Source organism: Vulpes vulpes, unplaced genomic scaffold, assembly GCF_048418805.1.
Source record: "Vulpes vulpes isolate BD-2025 unplaced genomic scaffold, VulVul3 u000000657, whole genome shotgun sequence".
Lineage (NCBI taxonomy): Eukaryota > Metazoa > Chordata > Mammalia > Carnivora > Canidae > Vulpes > Vulpes vulpes.
The window spans coordinates 360,455-384,539 of record NW_027325810.1 but is presented as its reverse complement, the minus strand read 5'-3'; the positions used below and the strand labels follow the sequence as shown (position 1 = coordinate 384,539).

General features: G+C 53.4%; 1 protein-coding gene across 1 annotated transcript in view; it reads right to left on the bottom strand.

Annotated features, from left to right (window-relative positions):
- ARHGAP25 (Rho GTPase activating protein 25) overlaps nt 1–23,493 on the bottom strand; it is an 89,563-nt gene extending 66,070 nt beyond the window's left edge. Inside the window, exon 1 of the mRNA XM_026017816.2 lies at nt 22,426–23,493. Within this exon, the coding sequence (XP_025873601.2) occupies nt 22,426–22,486 (61 nt within the window). The 5' untranslated portion in view covers nt 22,487–23,493. The remainder of the gene's footprint in view (nt 1–22,425) is intronic.
- Between the last annotated feature and the right edge of the window lie 592 nt (nt 23,494–24,085).

Genomic DNA, 24,085 nt, shown 5'->3' with positions numbered 1-24,085 from the left:
CAAGCCCACCCTCCGGTCAAGAAAGTTTGAATGTGACCCTCATCCAGATGATCCATTTTGGCGTCCCAAACAAACAAGGAAATGTAGCCAGGGGTGTTTCCTTCTGTCCACATAATCTCCTAATTCTCAAGGTGCTGAGGTTTTAGTGTAAGGGAGGGCCCAACGGCAGGCGGGTTGGTGGGGTTAGAGACCCTGCAAAGAAGCTCTCTTGTGGAAAGCAGTAGGTAGACTCCCGGGCGCTGTTCAGGAGACCTCATACTCGGTCCTAATTTGCTGTGTTCAGATTTGGGCAGTCACAGAATTTCTTCCATGTTTCCTCACTGTCTTAGTTTTAACAGTTTTCTCTTCCATGTTTCCTCACTGTCTTAGTTTTAACAGTTTTAACAGTTTTCTTAGTTTTAGCCAGTTTTTAACAGGCTATAAGAAATAGATTCTGAATCAAACTGGTTTAAGATGATAGATAGATAGATAGATAGATAGATAGATAGATAGATGATAGATAATAGATTGATAGATGATTGGATTGATAGATGAAAAATAGGTGATAGATGATAGATAGATGGACAAATAGATATATAGGTAGACAGATGGATGGATAGATAGATGGACAGATAGATGATAGATCGATAGATGATTGGGTTGATAGATGATAAATAGATGATAGATAGACAGATGGATAGATGGATGGATAGATAGATAGATAGATAGGTGATAGATCGATAGATGATTGGGATGATAGATAGATAGATAGATAGATAGATAGATAGACAAATAGATGGATAGATGGGTGGATGGATAGACAGTGGATAGACAGATGATAGATCGATCGATGATTGGATTGATAGATGATAAATAGATGATAGATAGACAAATGATGGATAGATGGATAGATAGATGATAGATCGATAGATGATTGGGTTGATAGATGATAAATAGATGATAGATGATAGATAGATGGACAAATAGATATATAGGTAGACAGATGGATAGATAGATGGACAGATAGATGATAGATTGATAGATGATTGGGTTGATAGATGATAAATAGATGATAGATAGACAGATAGATGGATAGATGGATGGATAGATAGATTGATAGACAGATAGATGATAGATCGATAGATGATTGGGTTGATAGATGATAAATAGATGATAGATAGATAAATAGATAGATAGATAGAGAGAGAGAGAGACAAATAGATGGATAGATGGGTGGATGGATAGACAGTGGATAGACAGATGATAGATCGATCGATGATTGGATTGATAGATGATAAATAGATGATAGATAGACAAATGATGGATAGATGGATGGATAGATAGATGATAGATCGATAGATGATTGGGTTGATAGATGATAAATAGATGATAGATGATAGATAGATGGACAAATAGATATATAGGTAGACAGATGGATAGATAGATGGACAGATAGATGATAGATTGATAGATGATTGGGTTGATAGATGATAAATAGATGATAGATAGACAGATAGATGGATAGATGGATGGATAGATAGATTGATAGACAGATAGATGATAGATCGATAGATGATTGGGTTGATAGATGATAAATAGATGATAGATAGATAAATAGATAGATAGATAGATAGATAGACAAATAGATGGATAGATGGGTGGATGGATAGACAGATAGATGATAGATCGATCGATGATTGGATTGATAGATGATAAATAGATGATAGATAGACAGATAGATGGATAGATGGATGGATAGATAGATGATAGATCGATAGATGATTGGGTTGATAGATGATAAATAGATGATAGATGATAGATAGAAGGATAGACAGATAGATGACAGATCAATCTATCTCGAGTGGGGACAGTCTTACCCCCGGTGGATATTTGGCGACGTCTAGAGATATCCAGGGTTGTCACACAGGGAGGGGCACCAGTACCATCAGGTGGATCCTGGCCAGGGCTGCTGCTAATCACCCCACGCAGCGCAGCCCAGCCCCGCAGCAGAATTGTCTGGCCCAGCAGGGCAGTCCCGACAGAAATACAGACGCACACACGCCCGTATAGAGCAAGCGTGCGTGTGGTGTGTACATATAATTTTTTTTAAGGATGATCTTATTTTGAAACAAAAGGAAATTTCAGAAAAAAAATATCACTCAGGCTCAGGATGAGTAGGAATGAAGGTAGATTCGGTGAGTTTTGAGCCCCGAATAAGCCCAGGGGCTCTCGTCCTAGTGTCCTGTGGCTTTCCAGGGCTCAGTCCTGAGTGCCCGTCCCGCTGCGAGCCTCAGCCTGAGAGAAAACCAGACAGACACAGCCTGGGTCTGCTGTTCACCCGGTTCCTGTCAGCTCTGTCCCAAGGGCAGGGGGACAAAGGCCTCGCCTGTGCCACCCACGGAGAGCGCGGAGCTGGGAATCCGGGAAGTGAGAATGGTGCCACCTCGCCTCCAGAAGCCCGCAGCGAAATCAATGACTGGGGGCCCCAGGTCACCGGGAAGCGGAAACGGCAGGTCCCTCCAAATGGAATTCCTAAATTTTCTTTTTTTTTCTTTTTCTCTGTTTTTTTCCGTTCTGTCTCGAAGAACAGTTTGCAATGTTTAAACTGCCCCAGAACAGATGCTGCACAGTTTGCAGAGCTGACTGCACGAGCCGCGACAAGACCCGCATATTTCGGGGTGCCCCTCGTTAGGCCCGAGAGCTGTCGGGACGCGCAGGTGGTCCTGCTACGTGGGAGGAGGGGCCAGTCACCCCCAGCAGCACAGCGAGCGAGGTCCCCCCCTTGCTCCCCGAGGCCCAGTTATTTTGAAGCTGATGCGAGGCCTCCAGGGTCCCCGGCCCACCAACGGCTCTGGGGCCGCTGTCAGCAGACAGGAGGCGGCCCTGAGGCGGGTTTGTCCCCCAGACCCGGGGCTCTGCAGCCACGGGCCATCCTAGGGATTTCCCCGCGTCGTCGCCCTCCCATCGAACAGGCCGGGGAGCCTGGTGCAGGACACGACTGCGGCCTGGGGGTCAGTCGAGGGGTTCCCACCCAGTCGCTCTCTCCAGGTAATACCCAGAGACGCCGTTTGGGCTGGAGGGGCAAGGCAGGGGAGCAGGGTCACTCGCCCGTCGCCCCGCACCCCGTCACCACAGCGCCCCAGCTGAGGTGCTTGTCGCTGCTGGATCTTGTCGCTCTAGGGGATCTGCAGGTGCCTTGGGAACCTGCGCGGACACACTTGTTCTTACAACTCTGGGAAGGTCGTGCGCTTACTGAGGCCGACCCAGGGCACGAGGGGAAGGACCCCGACGACGGCCTGATAAAGATGTTAGTCGGGCACTAAATGTACAGTCACAAGTGGCCTGAGGTCCCACGAAGCAGAAAGGGAGATGTCCGGGGTAACCCCGTGCTGACTGGGCAACCCCAAGCCCCTTACCGTCCCTAGACCATCCCTAGACTGCGGCGGGTGCCTCCGTGACGCCTTGGCCCCATCTACTCGGCTGTGCACACCCCCCCCCGCCCCCGTAATGCTGGGTCCCTGCCATGTATCTGAGGGTCCCCTGGCTTCCCCAGCCCCCTTGTGTCTGTCCGGAGTCCCTGGCGGCGCAGCGGGTGGGCCTGAGCTGGGAGGGGGAAGAGCAGCTGCGTTAGGCCAACACCCGACCCACCCAGGTGGCCGTGAGCGCCCCACACCCTCGCAGGGCTCCGGCCCAGGACGAGCTTCTCACCCCTGGGGATGGCAGAGCCACCGAGAACAGGCAAAACCACAGGAAGATGGGCGGTCCGCGATGTCCGAGGCGCAGCGGCGCTGCAAACGCAGGTCCTGGGGGAACCAGGCACCCCAGGTAGTGCTGAGACCGGCCCCCGTCACTGAGGAGCTTGTAATAAATAGTCCAAATAGGGACGCCCGGGGGGCTCAGCGGGTTAGAGCCTGCCTTGGGCTCAGGGTCCTGGGTTCGAGTCCTGCATCGGGCTCCCTGCATGGAGCCTGCTTCTCCCTCTGCCTGTGTCTCTGCCTCTCTCTCTCTCTCTCTCTCTCTCTCTCTGTGTGTGTCTCTCATGAATAAATAGATTTTAAAAATATTTTTTTTAAAAAGTCCAAATACCCGGACCACACTTCGGCCCCTTAAATCGGTACCTCGGGAGGGGAACCCAGGCGACAAGAATATTTTAAGAGCTCCGCAGGCAATTCCAAAAGCGGCCACGTGTGCGGACCAGGGGTTCAGCGGAGGTGGAGGGGCGCTGCAGACCCGGACGGCCCCCGCTCGGGCTCCCCTGAGGTCCGGGCCGACGCCACTGATGGATGGAACCACGGACGCACGCAGGCGCCGCAGAGCTCCTAGCGAACGAGGGCAACATGGGGAAAACCAAGAGGCTGGACGGTACTCAGGAGGCCTGCCGCGTGGTCGGGGCCTGAAACGGAGAGAAGGCAAGTGGGCGGGTCCACGGCGCAGGCAGGAGACAGAGGGGTAGGCCCTGGGCACCACCTGCAGGAGCAAGAGGCTCTGAGCTCAGCGGTGGCCCAGAGGTGGCCCAGTTTCCAGAGTCAACTGCATAATTTTCAGGGCCCAGTGCGACATGAAAACGGGTGGTCTCTCGTTCAAAACTTATTGACTTTTCCAGGGCTCCTGGGCAGCTCCATCGGTTTCACGTCCAACTCTTGATTTTGGCTCCGATCCTGATCTCAGGGTCATGAGGTCAAGCCCCGCACCGGGCTCCACGCTCAGCAGGGGGTCTGCTTTGGGATCCCCTCCCTCCCTCTCCCTCCTCCCCTTCCCTTCGCCTCAAATAAATGAATCAATCTTTTAAAAAAAATTATTGACTCTCAAGATGGCAAGAGTAGAGGGTCAAAGCACCCTCAGGGCTCTTCTGCGAGGGGCCGTGTGCACCTGCCCGGGTCCCGTGGCCACACAGCCGGCCCTGAGGAGGGGTCCTGGCCACGGGCAGAGCAGGGAGGGTGGAGCCGGGTGCCTGGGGAGAGGCAACGAGAAGGAAGACCACCCGACGGATGCTGTGGTCCCTCTGCAGGAGCCACAGAAGTGCTTGGCGTCCCCTCTGTCCTCGGTCCCCCACCCGCCCGCCCTCCCCGGCTCAGCCGCGCACTGAGCTCTCCGACTGTGACGCAGACCGAGACCTTGGATGTGTGGCTTCCTGGGTAAGGCCGCCTGGTGCCGCCCGGTAAGGAGCCCCCGGGGCAGGCGGGGCAGCTGGTGAGCCTGGCTCCCGGCCCCCGAGTCTGAGCTGAAGGGGTTCACGGCCACACTCGGTCTGGGTCCCCAAGAAGCCTGGTCACGGGGTGACCCGGCTTGGCCGCCGGAGCCCCGACATCCCTCCAGGAGGGGCGGGCACGCTTTCCCATTTGGCTTCGGGAACCAAACGCCCCGCGTCCTCCTCCACGAGGGAGCCAGCACCGCCTCTCTGGGTCAGGCAGGTGACGTTCGGTGCCCAGGTCACTCCGACCAGGGTGACGGTGGGAGGGGGGTCACCCCTCGGGCACCCTCCCCGACTCGGCCCCATAAGGGAGTGAGAGGGACCTTGCCTTCCTCTGCCACTCAGCACCCCCGAGGGCGGCCCAAAGCCCCGCATCCGTCTCGTCTTAACTTTCCTCCCCTCGCCGGGATGGGAGGGAGCCAGTGGCCGCAGGCCAGTCCCTGGCCACTGTCCCCAGCCGTGTGTCGGGCACTGTCCCCGCGGCCGTGAGCGAAAGGGAGCAAAGCAGACGGAGCCCCGACTTCGAGAAGCCGACGGCCTCGGCGGGGTTGGAGCCACAGGCAGGCCAACGAGGAAACAGCGTTTCGGGTATAAAAGGTGTCGTGGAGAGAGTCCCATAAGACACTGGGACACAGCCCGGCCGGGCGGAGGGCATGTCCCCACGGTCACCCGAGAGCCCTTCGAGGGCCGACACCTGAGCTGCAAGCGAGTGGGCGAGGAAGGGCCACGGAGGGACCCGGGAGCCGCGCTCCAGAGACGGGGGCGCACCGGCCGGGCCGCGACCCGGGCATCGAGGTGAAGGCCCGAGGGCGTCTGGGCCGTGGGCTGTGTGGGCAGCGCCACAGAGGGGCAGGCGCTCGCCACACGCCGAAGGGCTCAAAGAAGGCTTGACGGCGCCCACCTCTGTGCCGAGGTCGTCGAGTCCGGCCGTGGCGCCAAGAGCTGGGGACACGGGACACGAGTGAGGCGGGACGACTGCTTGGCAAGTGGCCACAGGAGACTCAGCACCCGGAGGACCAAGTACCCAGGTTGGAGGCTTTGCCAGCGAGGCGCCCCAAAGCTCTCCCCCCGGTAGATGGGAGGTGGGGTGGGAGAGAGGGCGCAGGTGGAAGGGTGGTGGGGCCTCAGTGTCTGTGCCGTGGGCGCCGTGAAGCCTCTGGGAAGGCAGGTGCGCCCAGGGGCGGGCGGGGAGGGACGGTCCACAGGAGACAGAAGCCCAGGGGACCCAGGTGGGGCTGCGAGCAGCCTGGGGCCCCAGGGAGATGGTGCCGATGGAGCTGCAAGCCACGGCAGCACTGTGGTCCCCCAGCTGGCGGGGAGAGACAGGGACCAGGGGCTGAGGCCCGGGCCAGGGCGGCCTCCTTAAGACACTCAGGCCGTGCGGTCGGCCGGGCCCCCGCGTGGGTTAGCGCTCTGCGCTCAAGCCCCGGGAAGTCCCCGCCGTCTGGCACAGCAGGTTCCACTGTCACGTTGGCCCAAGCACCTCAAGCAGGGCAGCTGGTCCTGCCAGGAGTTGGGGGGCCTGGCAGAGCAGGGGACTCCACCCCGAAGACTCCAAAGGAGCCTCTGCGAGGCCGAGGGAGGCTGGGGGGGGGCCTGTGACAGGACATGATGGCTAAGCACGCAGGATGCTGTAGCGCCACCCGGGGACACGAGGGCCCGCCAAGGTGCGGGGCGTTAGCGATCTCGATGACGACCTGCCTGGTGGAGGATGTGCGCTGGTGCTTAACGGGGTTCCTGCTGGACAAGCCGTGACCCGGCCGGGCGCTGAGAACACGGACGGGGCCCAGCCCACACCCCACGCCCCTCCTCTGTGCACCCAGCCCTGCTTCTCACAGCGGGGAGCCTCCTGCACGTGCCTGGGGACTGCCCTGCCTCGACCCGCCAGCTCTGCCCTGAGCCTCCCTGTAGTCAGGCCCTGGGGGGACCCAGGAAAACACTCGTGCGAGTGTGGAAGCGGCTCTGGGCAATCGTGAGGGAACGTCGCGGTCCCACGTGGCCTAGAGGCAAGCAGAGCATGTGTCCCCTCCCCGCCCTGGCCAGGGGCCTCACCCCAGGAAGGGGAACACGGCTGCAGCCCAACCAGAGCAGGAGCCCCCAAGGGCCAAGCCTCCAGAGGGGGGTCCCTGCGGCCCCGACGTGGGGGTTAGCGTGGGAGGCAACGGCTAGGGCAATGGAAGCACCAGGCGGTAGGGAGAGGATGGGGTAGCCACACAGCTGCCATGTGTTTCTCTATGAAATATAGAAGCGAGGGGGAAGGCAGAGGAGGTGGTTCAGAGGAAAGGACAGTAAACATGCGAGGTAGGCGCGGTAGGCCCGTCTGGCCCTGCTGAACGTCCACCCGGTACGACTGGTCACAAATCCAATCAATCCTGGTGGCTCAGGGGTCTGATGCTCCTCAGCAATGTTCAGCTGCCCAGGAACAGGCCCCCAGGAGGTGGGTTGTGGGGTTTCAGCAGGGTCAGGGGACTGTCCCTGTGGTCTTGACAGTGGGACAGAGGCGGGAGCTCCAGGGTTCAGCTGAGCTACGTTGCCAGAAAGATGACTCTACGGAAGCCGTAAGGGGGTTAATAGTGAAAATGTCATAGAAGCAATGGAACGGGGGGTGGGGGTGGGGGAACTCAAGGAAGTCAGAGAATTCCTGAAGGGGGTGAATGGGCCACCACAGCCTGGGAAGCCTGGACGTGGACTTCAAGGGATGGTAGAGTCATACGGGGTGACACGGTTCACTCAGGACCAGAAGCTACTGGGCAGGGCAGAGGACGGATCACGGGAGGTGAGGCCATCAAAGCAGAGACACCAACAGTAATAACAGCAGCAGTCCATTGCCAAGAGACGCGACACACGTTATTTGAGGCTTATAACAGGTCTATGAAGTGGGCGGGACTACCGGCCCCATTTTTCAGATAAAAACACTGAGGCACAGTGAGCTGGAAGCTTATGTGCCGCAGATCAAACAGGTGACCAGAGACTGAGCTCACAGCTCAAGTCAAATCCAGGCTTATTTGAGTTCAAGGCCGTGTTCCTAGACGTCTCTACCCCCCAACTACGCTCAAATCTGGCTTCTTAGTTAACTGGAGTTGGTGTGTGCGTTTGTTTTTGTTTTTTTTTTCCTCTTTCAAGATAAACTTTTTATCTGTAAAAGATACAAAAGGGACTAAATTATCTTTCGCTTTTATTATAATGCTGTCGGCATTTCAGGCCACAGAAGGATAAGATGACCCCGGGGTCCTGGGATCAAGTCCCATGTCAGGCCCCCTACATGGAGCCTGCCTCTCCCTCTGCCTGGGTCTCTGCTTCTCTCTCAGGAATAAATAAAATCTTTAAAAAAAAAAAGAAAATGAAGACAACACTATGTGCCCAGAGAGGGTTAAATCCAGGGCTTTGATAGAAACACCCAGGTTTATGGTCACTGTCTGCAGACGCCGTCTACTGGCGGCCGGTGGGAATAGCAGCCTGCCATCCTACACCGTCTCTCTTCCTGGAAGAGAACACACTTGAATCACCAAGTGAAAATCTGCCCTTTGTAGGTATTTAGAGGCTGTGGTTGGGGGGGAGGGGGGGTCAAAGGAAGCTGTAGTTACAGAAGCGTTTTAAATCCCACAGTCGCAGTTACTTCACTTAGGAAATTCTGCTTCTCTTTAGTGAGTGAGCCCTGCTCTCCCCTCTGGGTGTCTCCCCATTGACACCGTGAGCTGCTACTCGAGGTCAAGACCTTAATCTTTGTTTTGCCTTCTTACATCCTGAGCTTAGTAAAGCACCCGGCACACAGTAGGCATCTGATAAATACGTGTCAAGCACAACAGGAGGAAAATGAGCAAAGTGGTGCAATTTCACAGAACAAGAGGGTCTTGGGACGCCTGGTGGGCTCAGCGATTGAGCATCTGCCTTCAGCTCAGGGCGTGACCCCGGGATCCTGGGACCGAGTCCCGCATCAGGCTCCCTGCATCTCCCTCTGCCTGTGTGTCTGCCTCTCTCTGTGTGTCTCTCATGAATAAGCAAAATCTTAAAAAAAAAAAAAAAAAAAAAAAGAGCAGGAAGGTCTAATCCGACTTGGGCTATCCAGGAAGGCTTCCAGGAGGAGATGGTGGTGGCCATGGTGATGATGGGGAGTGGGGGTGAGGAGTCGAAAAGAAAATCCAGGAAGCAGAAGGGCAAACCTAGGGGGCAGATACAGAGATCCCCGGGGCAGGGACTTTGGTGTCAGTCTGGAAGGAAGTTTCCCACCGTGTGGCTGACAGGGGCAGCTCCCAATCCCTCCAGAGGAAGTATGAGCAGGAAATAAACCAATTCCATAAAAGGCAGAGGAAGCTAGCATTGCAGACGCAGGTAAACTGAAGAAAGGATGGGGAAGGACTTCTTCTGACCCTGGGCACTAAACACAGAACAATTCAAGGTTTAAAGAAACCTTCCTATAATTTTGTGTGGCCTCAAAATTCAGTCTGAGAGATACACAGAGCACCTGTCACGATGTTCTCAAAATACCTTCTTTTCCCAGACTGAGCCCCAGCACCAGGGCGAGTCTCCTGGTTCTCATCCCGAGGGTCTCATATCTCAGGAAAACCCCACGTTCCAGGCTAATCAGGCCAGCTGCCCCCTGCCCCCCCACCCAGCTGAGTGGGAGAACTCAGAATGGCTCCCGAGACAGAGGCAGCGGGCTGGTGGCAGGTGCAGCACGCCGGGCCTCGGCAGGGAGGGCCTGGGGGTCACAGCTCTACCCGGTGATGGTGATCATCATAACCCGGGTTGTGTGCATGGGGAGATTTCTAACCCCGACTTGCCCCCAGCAAAACGGGTTTCTGGTTCTAAATATCCAAGCACATGGAGCACGATGCAGAAGCAGGGGAAGGACGCACTCACATAAACCCACAGGTTGCAACAGCAGACCTGAGGCCAAGGGAGGCCAGGAGCTTCATTGTGGAGGTCCTGCTGTTTCTTCATAATGACATCTAAAAATAACGATCTGAAAATGCAGGGTAGGCCACAACTGTGAGGTTCTTACAGTGCACCGGAAAATCCAGCCTGCTGCTGCTGTCACCCACACACAAGTGATCACAAATGTCGGCTACTGACTCCAGTGAGGCCCAAACAAACGGCCGGCGGCCTCACCGCAGCGGCCAGAGGCCAGGCGTCCCTGGCACCAGTGATGGCAGGAGAGGTTAGCGGCTCCTCCAGAGGAAGTGGCTCCTCAGGGACAGGGGAGGGCCTTCCAGGCCCTGCTCTCTGCCCGGGGTCACTCTCCAGAGTCGGGGAAATTTCAGGAACTTCTCCTATCACCACAGTGTGGGGACCGTGACATTTCTGCAGTGGGCGCTCTGCAGGAAACCCACCCCCAGCTCCCCGTCATGCTTCCCGGAAAGTTATAACTCAAGCACTTAATGGGTTTGGGAAAGAAATGATGAAGAAAGAAAGAAAAAGAAGAAAGAAAGAAAAGAAAGAAGGAAAGAAAAAAGAAAAAGAAAGAAGGAAAGAAGGAAGGAAGGAAAGAAAAAAGAAAGAAAGAAAAGAAAAGAAAGAAGGAAAGAAAGAAAGAAAGAAAGAAAGAAAAAAGGAAGGAAATAAAAAAGAAAGAAGGAAGAAAAAGAAAGAAGGAAGGAAAGAAAAGAAAGAAGGAAAGAAAGAAAGAAAAAAGGAAGGAAAGAAAAAAGAAAGAAGGAAAGAAAAAAGAAAAAGAAAGAAGGAAAGAAGGAAGGAAGGAAAGAAAGAAAGAAAAAAAGGAAGGAAGGAAAGAAAAGAAAGGAAGAAAAGAAAGAAAGAAGGAGGGATCCCTGGGTGGCGCAGTGGTTTGCGCCTGCCTTTGGCCCAGGGCGCGATCCTGGAGACCCGGGATCGAATCCCACGTCGGCTCCCGGTGCATGGAGCCTGCTTCTCCCTCTGCCTATGTCTCTGCCTCTCTCTCTCTCTCTGTGACTATCATAAATAAATAAAAATTAAAAAAAAAAAAGAAAGAAAGAAAGAAGGAAGGAAGGAAAGAAAGAAAAAAGAAGGAAGGAAGAAAAGAAAGAAAGAAAAAGAAAGAAGGAAGGAAAGAAAAAAAGAAAGGAAGGAAGAAAAGAAAGAAGGAAAGAAAGAAAGAAAGAAAGAAAGAAAGAAAGAAAGAAAGAAAAGAAAGAAAAAAGAAGGAAAGAAAGACAAAAAGAAAGAAGAAAGGAAAGAAAAAAGAAGGAAGGAAGGAAGAAGAGAAAGAAAGAAGAAAGAAGGAAAGAAAAGAAAAAAGAAGGAAGAAAAGAAAGAAGAAAAAAAGAAAGGAAAGAAGGAAAGAAGAAAGAAAGAAAGAAAGAAAGAAAGAAAGAAAGAAAGAAAGAAAGAAAGGCAAGAAGAGGGAACGAGGGTGGCTCAGTCGGTGAAGCCACCAGCTTTTGATTCGGCTCAGGTCTGATCTCCGGGCCCCGGGGTCGAGCCTGGTGTCGGGCTCCACGCTCTGCTTGGAGTCTGCTTGAGATTCTCTGTCTCCCTGTGCCGCTCCCCTCGCTCGGACTCTCCCTCCCTCCCTCCCTCCCTCTATACTAAATAAAATCTTTAAAAATAAAAGGAAAAGCAAAGAGGAAAGAGGACGGAGGGAAGGAAGGAAGGAGGGAAGGAAGGAAGGAAGGAAGGAGGGAAGGAAGGAAGGGAGGAAGGAAGGGAGAAAGGAAGGGAGGAAGGGAGGAAGGAAGGAAGGAGGGAAGGAAGGAAGGAAGGAGGGAAGGAGGGAAGGAAGGAAGGAAGGAAGGGAGGAAGGAAGGAAGGAAGGAGGGAAGGAAGGAAGGGAGGAAGGGAGGGAGGAAGGAAGGAAGGAGGGAAGGAAGGAAGGAAGGAGGGAAGGAGGGAGGGAAGGAAGGAGGGAAGGAAGGAAGGAGGGAAGGAAGGTAAGGGAGGAAGGAAGGAAGGAGGGAAGGAAGGAAGGAAGGAAGGAAGGAAGGAAGGGAGGGAGGAAGGAAGGAGGGAAGGAAGGAAGGAAGGGAAGAAGGAAGGAAGGGAGGAGGGAAGGAAGGAGGGAAGGAAGGAAAGAGGGAAGGAAGGAAGGAAGGAAGGGAGGAAGGAAGGAAGGAGGGAAGGAAGGAAGGAAGGAAGGAAGGGAGGGAGGAAGGAAGGAGGGAAGGAAGGAAGAAAGGGAAGAAGGAAGGAAGGAAGGAGGGAAGGAAGGAGGGAAGGAAGGAGGGAAGGAAGGAAGGAGGGAAGGAAGGGAAGAAGGAAGGAAGGAAGGAGGGAAGGAAGGAGGGAAGGAAGGAAAGAGGGAAGGAAGGAAGGAAGGAAGGAAGGAAGGGAGGAAGGAAGGAGGGAAGGAAGGAAGGAAGGGAGAGAGGAAGGGAGGAAGGAAGGAGGGAAGGAGGGAAGGAAGGAGGGAAGGAAGGAAGGAAGGAAGGAAGGAAGGAAGGAAGGGAGGAAGGAAAGAGGGAAGGAAGGAAGGAGGGAAGGAAGGAAGGAAGGGAGGAAGGAAGGAGGGAAGGAGGGAAGGAAGGAAGGAAGGAAGGAAGGAAGGAAGGAAGGAAGGAAAGAGGGAAGGAAGGAAGGAAGGAAGGAAGGAAGGAAGGAAGGAAGGAGGGAAGGAAGGAAGGAAGGGAGGGAGGAAGGGAGGAAGGAAGGAAGGGAGGAAGGAAGGGAGGAAGGGAGGAAGGAAGGAAGGGAGGAAGGAAGGGAGGAAGTAAGGGAGGGAGGAATCCACACCTCCGCAGCCCGGAGACCAAGGGAGTAAGAGAAGCGGTGGCTGGTCAACAGGCCAGGCCGGACGCGGGCGATGACCTCAAGACCGTGCGCCTAAAGGAAGCACAGACGGACTAAACGGGACCAGGACAAGGCAACTCCTGGCGCTGCGGCCTGTGCCTTTCGGCCCCGGCTTGTCGGAGGCAGCTGGTATCATAGGTACAGCGTGGGGACGTCCACGCGGCGGCGATGACGACCGATGCTCATGCTGCGCAAACCAGGGCTCGCTGTCACACCACAGGCGCTCGAGGATCGCGTCCCCTAGTCCTCACGGTAACCACGTGGCTTGGCACTAGGGCTGTGCCCATTTTACAGACGAGGAAACTGAGGACCCAAGCCACCCAGCCGGTGAGCCCCGATGGCGGGATGGGATTCGGGCAGTGTGACTGCAGAGCCAGCGGCCTAACCGCCGCGCACACAGCCGCCGGCTTCTTCTCGCACCAGCCAGTTCACACCGTGTCAGGAAACTCTTTTCGTCGTCTTCAACAGGATTGTTTTTTTAAAAAAAAAAACGTGAAAACCTTTCTGCGTAGCCTTAGAGCCCTCCTAGCGCAGCACTGCCCCTCTCGCTGTGAGACTCCCCAGCCCGCCAGGAAGCTCGCGGATCTGGCTTGGGAGCCACAGGCCGGGGCGCCAGCAGAGAGCGTCCCCGGCCCCACCTGGAAAACCAAGATCCGCGTGTGCGCGTTGGGGACCGGTGGGTGGGCAGCACCAGGAGGGAGCAAGGAAGCGAAGCAGCTGTCACCTGAGTCGGTCACAGTCCTGGTGACTGACGCCCCACAGCTTACGGGGGAAAATGTGGTGGCACCAAAGCCTAAGACACGCATTTTAGAAAGATGGAGGTGCCGGTCTGGGGCGGGTCACCAGCGTGAGAAGCACGGCACCGAGGATGCTTCTAGAAAAGGATCTATCGTACAGAAGTCAGCAAACGGGCATCGGGCATCGGAGGAATGAACGGGGGAAACGACCGGCCCCAAAGCCCTGAAGACGCCACATCTCATGCAACTCCAGGGAAAGAACGTAGGTGGCAGCAGGGCTGCATTTTCATTCATAAACTAAAACAAAACAAAAACCAACCGCATTCTCAGCACCCACAGTCTCAGAACCTGGTTCTTCAAAAAAAAAATCCTAATGCCCGGTTGCTACTAATCAATAGGAAACATGACCACGGTACATCCGGGGAATTGTGCGCTCATCTCGCGCCTGGGATTACCCTCCTTTCCTCAGAGGCTTCACTGGCTTTTCACATCCAAACAGAAAACTAAAAAAAAAAAAAAAAAAAAAAGACAGAAAACTCATTTGCCGTGAACGCGCACATTTGTATCAAAGGCAAAGGAAGATATGAAGTGTTTTAGTTGAAGAGGCAAAAGCGCCGATGGAGCTTCAGGGTAGCGCTGAGCTCCCTGGCAGCCAAGACGAAAAGAAAAACAAACAATTGTGCAGAAAGGAGAAAGCGCCCTCCCTCCTGAGACACAGGGTGTTTCCGGGTGCTGAGTTCTCAGTGGATTTTATCGCACAGAGTGTAGGCCCCAGGGGCATTGTCCACACCTTGTTCTCATTTTCCAACACAATCAGGGGCAAAATCTCGTGAAGCCATCACCTGCGGTGAAGATGAAAACCGAGGGTGTGACGGGCCCATTCTGGGAGGGTGCCAAGGTCACCTGGTCCAAGTACAGCCTCTAGTTTGACCCGAATTGGAAATGAGATTAACTACAAAGAAAGGGAATAGGTGTTTGCTGAACACCAAACAGGTGCCGTGCGTACAAAATATTCTTTTCCCTCTCAACATCTGTATCACTATCCTATTGAATAAGTGGGCAACTTGCCCTGGGATTCACTGCAAATTAGCAGGATTGTCTTAAGCTCTCGGATTCTCTTCTCTGCCACACACCCTCCTACCGGCCTACACGCCTCTGGAGGAAGAAGACTTCAATGTCTTCTTGCAGAGATTCGTCCCTTAGACGATGTTTACAGGCTGCTCGAGTCTGTTTTCTCCGGGGAGGGCCCAGAGCTCCCGTGTTGCGTCTTTCAGATCAAGGCGAATGTCTACGCTCAGAAAACCAAGCGGTGGTTGGGCGGTGTGGACGCACAGAGGCAAGGTCGGGGACGTTCGTTGAGCTCATCTCAGTGGACGTCCACAGTCTCTAACCTCTAAGCCTCTCTGCGTAAACAGCTTGAGAAAGGGTTATTGGACTCTCCTCCTAGTGATCTGCAGGGTTAGAGTCTCCACGAGGGCAAGACGTCTACACTGTGACCAAAGCATGGGTAGGGGTTGGGTTGTAGACAGGGAACCCCCTATGGAGTGGGCTCGGGGCAGGTGGGAAAGCGCAGGGGGCTGATAGGGCTGAGGCCTAGGGTCCTGGTGTGCGTGCGCCTGGGGAAGCCGGGCGGCAGGGGACCAGCGGGCAGGCGAGCAGGGCCAGAGCCCAAGGACTTGGAGTCGAACGCCTCCACCGGGAGGAGCCGAACAAAAAAAAAAAAAAAAAAAAAACCGCTTTTTCTTCTCCCAAGAAACAAGCTGTGTTCAGGAAAACCAGCCCGAGGAAGATGGCAAGTCTGGGACGCGCTAGAGAGAGCACAAGTCTATATCCTCAAGCAAAGAATGGCCGGACCAGGGTTCCTACCCACAGGGACCCTCCCCCGGCTCCCGCGGGACCTGCCTCGTGTCATCACCGGACTTGCTTTGCCTTCTAGTCGTCCCCTTGTCTGTGCCCCACTAGCCTGGAAGCCCTGCAGGAGCAGAGAGCGGGACTCTCTTTATATTGGGTCACCACACCTACGGGTATTGTTTTTTGGGTTGGTTGTTTTTATTTATTTATTTATTTATTTTTATTTTATTTTATTTTTTTTGTAAAGGGATATTTGGTTTTTTAGAAAACTTTCAAAGGAGAGAAAATCTCCCGGAGAAACATGGTGATGAGTAAAGCATAAAACAAGAAATGTAAATTATTTTCTCTTTTTGTCACTTCCATATCTCAGTTCCTGTCTGGGAAGTCCACAGCGTTTCCATACGATCCCCTGGAAGGAACCCCTCCATCGGCCTGGGCCTCCCTGTGGATAGCCCCTGGGGTTGTCCCCGGCTCCACCGTCGGGGGCCGTCGTCATGGGTCTCGATCACTGGGGCCACAGCCAGGGCGGCGCGTCACCTCTTGCGCATCCAGTTATCCAGCCTCGGTTTCACTTCACGAGAGGTCATACCTTTTTTTCCTTTCAAGCACCTTGCGGTAAAGGACCCTCATCATCACCGGCTTCTCCTCAGTCATTGCCAAGATGTTTCCAAAAGCCCAGAATGCTCACCCCCTTATGCAGAGGACCGCACTCCAGCCCTGAGCCTCCCAGGCAGTCTCCGCGTGGTCCCCCCCAGGTGCTCTGTGCAGATGCTTCATAAGTCGCGAGCCAGCGACCGCAGGAGAGCCCGGGCTGGAAGATACTTCGGGCTGTGTCTACCATGCGAGGACCGCGGGGTATCTCACTCTAGACCCATTTTCCAAGACACAGACCCCAAGCCACTGAGCCCACCTCTGCCGATCCCAGTATACTTTGGTGCCCAATCCAACACAAAGCGCAGCCTCTAAATCACCCTTGCCCGGCATCTGCAGGGAGGACTTTGTCGACGAGTGAGCACAAAACAAGATCTTGACTCCCAGTCGACCCTCACTCTGCTGCTGTTTTGAGATTGACATCAGCCTCTTCCGCAAATGGCCAGGAGGCTCTCGGCCTGGGCAGCAGGAGACACACGCACCTCGTGGAAAGAACTTAATTTATGCCTAAAGATAAGTCGATGACAACATAGGTCGGACATTTTAACTTGAACAAGGAATAAAGCAGGGCACCCGGGTGCCTCAGTTGGTTAAGTGGGTGCCTTTGGCTCAGGTCATGATTTCAAGGTCTTGGGATTGAGCCCCGAGTCAAGCTCCCCGCTCAGCAAGGGGTCTGCTTGTCCCGCTCCCTCTGCCCCTCCTCCCACTCATGCTCTCTCTCTCTCTCTCTCAAATAAATAAATAAATAAAATCTTAAAAAGAAAGGAAGGAAGAAAGGAAAGAGGGAAGAAAGTATTCACCAAAGCTGAATGCCGAATAAACAGACCAGCCCACTATGAGCTCCATGGCTTTAGGATTCCCAAATTGGGGAACGAGCATTTCTGTGTTCCTATAAAATGAGAAATATACTCAAACAGGATAGCATGGTGACCTTGGGACCATGTAGCTCTTCCGAGAAAACCCTCTATCCTGAGTACAGAGGTACAGAAAGTCTACAGATGACCAGCTGTGGGTCCTGGCTTGTTCCAACCTCTGCAGCTGGCTGTAGATCCCCGAAGAGCACACGATGCCTGTAGTATCTTACACCAACATGCGTGACCAAACACTTTGGAATTTGTTTTAGCTTTAGGTATTTTTTTAAAAGAGTTTGTTTATTTAGTTGAGAGAGGCTGAGAGAGACTGTGTGCATGAGCTGGGGGTGGGCATAGGGGAAGGGACAGAGGGAGAGGGAGAGGGAGAGGGAGAAGTAGAGTCCCCTGCTGAGCAGGGAGTCCAATGTGGGGCTTCATCCCAAGACCCTGGGATCATGATCTGAGCCAAAGGCAGACACCTCATCAACTGAGCCACCCAGACGCCCCTAGTTTTAGGTATTTTAATAACAGAATACCTGTTCATCATAGGAAGCCTGGAAAACATTTGTAAAATAATAATACAACCCCTATCAAAATACCGACAGCATTTTTCACAGAACAAGAACAAAGAATTCTAATTTTGTTTGGAACTACAAAGTCCCCGAACAGCCAAAGCAATCTTCAAAAAGAAAAGCAAACCTGGAGGCATCACAATTCCAGACTTCAAGTCCTATTACAAAGCTGTGACCATCAAGACAGTGTGGTACGGGCACAAAAATAGACATGCAGGTTAATAGAACAGAGCAGAAAATCCAGAAATAAACCCACAATTCTATGGCCAATTAACCTCTGACAAAGCAGGAGAGACTATCCAATGGGAACCAGACAGTCTCTTCAACAGATGGTGCTAGAAAACTGGGCAGCCACATGCAAAAGAGTGAAACTGGACTAGCCCCTTACGCTGTACGCAAAGATGAATCCAGAATGGGTTGAAGACCTAAATGTGAGGCCTGAAACCATCAAAATCCTAGAAGGGGACACGGGCACTAACCTCTTTGACATGGGCCGTTAGCAACTGCTTTCTAGACGTGTCTCCTGAGGCGAGGGAAACAAAAGCAAAAGTAAACTATTGGAACTTCACCCAAACAAAAGCCTGCACGGCAAAAGAGACAATCCACAAAACTAAAAGGCGGCCTTCGGAACGGGGCGGGGGGCGGGGGAGATGTTGGTCAACGACAGATCTGAAAAAGGGTCAGGATCCGAAATGCATGAAGAACTTCTACAACCGAACCCCCAAATAATCCAATTTAAAAACGGACAGAAGCCACGCACAGGCAGTTCTCTGAAGAAGACATCACAGACGGCCAGCGGACGCGTGAGAAGATGCTCACATCACTCATCAGGGAAACACAAATCGGAGCTCCAAAGAGATGTCGCCGCACACCCGTCAGGACGGCTAAAAACAACGGGAACAACAGGTGTCGGCGGAGAAAGGGGAGCCCCGGTGCGCTGCCGGGGGGAGCACAAGCTGGCGCAGCTGCTCTGGAAAACAGCATGAAGGTTACTCAGAAAGTCAAAACCAGGATGACCCTAAGAGCCAGTCGTTCTACTATTTATCCAAAAAGTACAAGGGCGCACGTTCAAAGGGATGCACGCGGCCCTGCGGGTACAGCCGCGCTGTGCACTGTGCGCGTCCTGATCATCGCGAGTGCACACGTTCCCGTGTGTTTACTGGTCGTATCCGTCCTCTTCTGTAAAATTCATGTTCACGTTGCTCATTTCCTTTTATCATTTTTTATTGATTCGAGGGACCACTGTGTATCTGCGGATCTACGGATGCATCCGTCTATCCTAAACCATACTTTCAAATCTGACTCCCTTAAACAAGAATAATAACCTTCGTTGCAAAAAAAAAAAATAAAATAAAATAATAAAATAAATAAAATAAAATAAAATTAAAATAATAAAATAAAATAAAAAAAGCTTCATTGCATAAGACCTTAGGTTTTATAAATTGGTCTCGCAGTGGCAGCCTTAAGGAACAAACGTTTTCATTCCCCAACTCTGATTTTCTAAAGGGCCGAACTAGACCAACTCTATCAGGCAAATACCGATTTATCAAATAGGAGAAAAAAAATCAAGTGAGGAAAAGAAACCCCACATTGGCATTATTCCCTTTCCTACTTGGGAGCTTACAATAATGACATTGTGTTTCTCAACCGTTTCTGATTTCAACATTAAATGTCGCCAGGGTTGGGGGCGGGGGAGAGCATCGAGACGCCACTTCCACAGCTCCTTTCACTATGAATCTCGGAGCCATTTGGTCTCTAGGGTCTGCTTCCCGTTTGGACTTGGGGGGAACTGAGAACAAAGTCGGAGGCCACACGGGAGGTCCAGGAATTCACGGGTAATCTTCCCCCTAGGTGCTCCCCACCTGTGGCCCATTAGCCGCCCTCCTCTGGCCCGATGCCCTCCGAAGGTGGTGCTGAGCCCCAGACCCTTCACTGAAGCCTTGAGAGGGATGGGTTTGGGGGAGACGACGCAGGTAGCAGCGCAGGAGAGTCGGGAGGCTGCATCGGGTTTCATTCTGGGACTAAATGGAAGATGATAGAAGATGAAAGAAGTGCGTGCTCTGGGCTCTGCTGCAGCCCGGCCTGTGCCCCCGGGCCCGGTCCTCCTGGGGTGGCCCACTGGGCGCCCTTGCCCTGCCGCACCCCCGGCTCCCAGCAGCGGCGGGAGTAGTGCAGGGGATCCCCTCCCCCACTCTCACACACTTTCACTTTCACTTCAGCCTGGCTCGCCTCCCCCAGCATCTGGGGAAACTGGAAGCACAGCTGGCACAAAGGAACAGCTGGGATCCCTCCCCGGGCCTCATAGCGGGTCAGAGCCTTGCAGCTGGTTCTGGTTGAGATGGGGCGGGGGGGGTGGGGGTGGGCAGAGCTCCTCATGCTACTGCTCCCCCCCCATATATTTTCTCCTGAAAATTGACCCAAGTGGTGAATGAGGAGGCAACTGCCACCTGGGTTCCACCCTTTGGGGTGATCGTCTCCTCCAGTGGCTCAACCAGGGCAGACGTCTCTCCCCGGATATCTGGCAACATCTGGAGACACTTTCGGTTGTCATAGCTGGTGGTGGTAGCAGAGGGTCACTGTCACCTAAAGGGTAGAGGCCAAGGAGGCGGCTAACACCCTATAATGCACACACAGAGGAGTCCCCAGCCCGAAGAATTACGCAGCCCAAGACACCAGTGGCGTCCAGGCTGGGAAACCCTGATCCTCTCAAGGGCGGTCACTGGCCTCCCTGACAGGACTCCCGACTCCGCACGTCTGCGTAGCAGCCGGGGGATTCGATAGCCCCTTAAGCCGGTTCTAACCGTCATGCCTGGACATAGGATGCCAGAGCGGGGAGCGGTGGTCCTGTGGCCGGGCCAGTGACTTCGTTTTCTAGGAGAACCCAGCCTGGGATCTGAAATCTCATCTGCATGACCCTCGTGGAAGGTGTTTTGGCTGCAGTCCAATCCCTGGGGGCGACAGGCTTGTAAACGACATGGATAACGGGAAGGGCTTCTTTGTGTTTCACTACGGGATCATTTTTTTCGTTAAATAACACTAAATAATATCACCTGATCAGAGTCAGCCCATCATTCATCCAGTCGACAAACGGTGACGGCGTGCCCCCTAGGACAGGGACGGCGCTCTACGAGGCCACTAACTCAGACCACAGCCCCTGCAGCGGGGCTTCTTCATCGGGTGGGATGGGGGCCGGGGGCTTGCTAAACTGCAGGTACACGAGCCTCCCTCCAGATAGTCCGATCTCACAATTCAGGAGAAGGCCCAGGAACCGGCCTTTTTGAGCAAGTACTTGAGGTGACTCCCGTGTAGCCTGTCCACAGGACCACGATTTAATCAACGTTGGAGGAAATCACGAAATCTCCCCAACCTCCCCAACCTCTGAGAATATGCAGACCTGAGCTCTAACGTGGTCCTTTCCCATATCCCTGGAGGGGAAAAAAAAAAATCGTGTAGCCCTTGAATCAATTAATCATTTAATCACTAATCTCACGTTTCCTATTTTTAAACAGGAGAGTAAGACCTGTTCAAACACAGGTGCCGAGAGGGTATGATGACCCCACGTAAACAGAAGCAGGACACTTCAACGGAACTAAACCATAGAAGTCTTACATCTAAAAACTAATTTTTATGACATGTAGTAAAAAGAGCATTTGCCAAGGATGCTGGCATCAACGGGCCTTAGAAGAAAAATCTCTTGCTTCCGTCGGAGGTACGCACACCACCTATTTTCGGAACCAACCTCAGCATGCAGTGATTCCTGGCTTGATTAGGGCCTGCGGATCGTCCCTGGACACCACGATTAATGGCTTCTCTGATTACTCTCGATTTCCTTCCGAATCTCTGCTCAGACCGACATCATTAACCCTCCATTATGTGACTTGGCCACACACCACTTATTTTCATGACACACAAAGCGCCTTCAGAAGACCAAGCCTGAGCCTTGTTCCAAGCAAGACTTTTCCAAGCCACAAGAAACATCTCCCCACTCACCTAACGCCAAGGAGGTTAGCTCACCGTGCGGGGGGGTGGGGGGGGGTATAAACCCGGGAAATCGCTTTCAGCCCAACTGCTCTCCCCCAAATTACTGTGATCGATTTAATGATGGAAGAAACCAAAAAATAAAATAAAATAAAATAAAATAAAATAAAATAAAATAAAATAAAATATTTAAAAATTAAAAAAAAAAGATGGAATAAACCCACACAGAGGAACTCTTGATACCAATGACATAGCAGATTAAAATCAACGTATCACTATCATCATTAATAAAGAGAGGAACGGACTAAAGGCCAGAATATGCCAGAAAACACGCCGCCATCCCTTAATTACTCTCCAACGCGTTTCTCTTTTTCAACTTCACCATCAAGCGGTCCCTTCCATTCTGTCCCTTTAAGCAAAAAGGTCTCTACGCCATCGTCAACGGTCTCTACGTTCCTGCCTGGTCTTCCTTGCTTATTTTTTGCTCCTTTTGCCTGACAAATAGGACACCTCGAGTTTCTTCCCAGATGGAGCTCGTGAGAAAGACTCTACTCTCCGCGCTCCTGTGAAAAACCACCCAAAATATGGAAAAGTGTCTGAATAGGAGGAAGATTATCCTTTCCCTAAAAATAGAGAAAAACCCCTCGGCCCGTGTGGGATCAGTAGCCCGAGCCCATCACAGGCCAGCGAGCTCCATTCCCACACCACCCCAACAGAGGAGAACCCCCTCCCTGCAGGTAATGGGAACTCTGAGCCAACGCACCAATTTGAATGCAAATTTTCCCCCAACTCAGGTTTGCTGACACCCAGGTTGGAGCAGCGGGGCTCCCCGCAGACCAGCATGCAAATGGTGGGCGCTGGGCTAGAAGCAGCTATAAGAAGGGCCAGGGCGCGCGCAGACGCGGACGTACCTATTTTCCCAGCCTCCACTTTCAGGTTGAAATCCCAGTTTCTTGGCAACTTCAGGGACATTTTGCTCCCGCTCTGGTGAGTAGCTGCTGAAGCGACAAGTCCCTCTCGATTCCCTCCCCTGTGCCTTGTTGCTCTTGCCGGGCCGCTCTCTCCCTCCAGGTCCCGTGTGCGTGCTCCCCGTGTGATTTCTTCACGAGCGAGCTTGGGCTCGAGGCTGATTTGCCAGCCTGCGTCCTTGTACGGTCAGGAGAAAGGTCCGTCCATCCGTCTGTCACTTTGTCACTTGGGACTGGCACCCAAATCCCCCCCAGGGCCTCTGACCGGCCCGCAGGGGCTGCTGCTTCCGGAAGGGTGCACCTCGCTTCTCCTGCTTTCGGTTCTTACCAGAACTATCCTGGGTGGCACTTGGCCCTGTGTCGCGAGGAGCAGGGTTCCCGTCTGAAAGGATCTCAGGCCTCACGGAGGCGAGGTCGTGATCAACAACTGCGGCCTCTCGGCCTTTTTTTTTTTAACTGTCTGCTTCCTTGCATTTGAGGAAGTGGGTGGTTGTTCGGTGTAGATGATGCATCATGAGCACTGTTTCTTGAGAAAACGGTTTTTGGAAATGCTCATGTCAGGAGAGCGAGTGCTCAAGATATCAGGCTACAGCTTCAGGGGAAAGCGAAAGACGTGCACGGTCCCGGGACTGCCGCCGAATGCCTCTAAGCCCCCCTCCGGCCCCAGTGGCTCACGCACCCGAAAGTGGTCAAGAGGCCACCTGCATCCTCCTCCAAGCTTCCTTCCTCTAAATTCTCCCCGCTGTTGGACCCAAGCCGTCGGTCCTCCGCCCTCCACCATCCACGGGAGGGATGAGCCGCCTGCGCCCAGGGCCCTGAGGGACTGAGCCACCAAGTCAGCTCCAACGGGGGGCGGGGGACCCCCATGCTATGACGGCTCCTTGGCACCGTGTACAGGGCATGGGTGTGGGGGTCAGGCGGCCACGGGTCCAAAACGCAGAGCCTCCACTTCCCAGCTCTGCAGCTCTTCATGAACAGCTGCATCCCTCTGGGCCTCCATGTTCTCAAGTCACGACTGCAGCCAGTGACAAAGGCGTCCAGCACGGAGCAGACACGTGGCGACTGTACCACCAACGGTAGCTGGACCTGCGCGTCATGGGGCTCAGGTCTACGGCAGGCTTCCACGCGGTCACCTGGGGCAGCCTAATCTGGTGACTAGGTGCTTGAGTCTAGAGCCACCCCGCCTGTGTTCAAATCCTGGTCCTGTCACCTTCTCACTGCGTGACTTCGCACAAGTTTCTTGACCACCCTGGGGTTCAGCTCCTCATCTGGAAAGGAGGCCAATCGTAGGCCCTACCTCACGTCTGTTGTCAGGCTCTACTGGACCGTAGGTAGACGTGCTCACAAGAGCCACCGCTAGCCAGCGTGCAAGGCTCCATCCTGGGTCCATTCATCCTTCAACGCTACCGGACGACGCCGTCATACTTTCTTCTTCGTCTCACATATGCTCACTCTCCGTTGACCACCGCGCTTCCCGTTTTATTGAGAAAAGCTGGTGGACACTGTCTACGAGCTCCCACTACTGTACCTGATTAAGGCCCACACAGAAGCCCGCACAGTGGACCTTTTCCTACTAACAGGGGGTGGACTGTAGTGTTCTCAG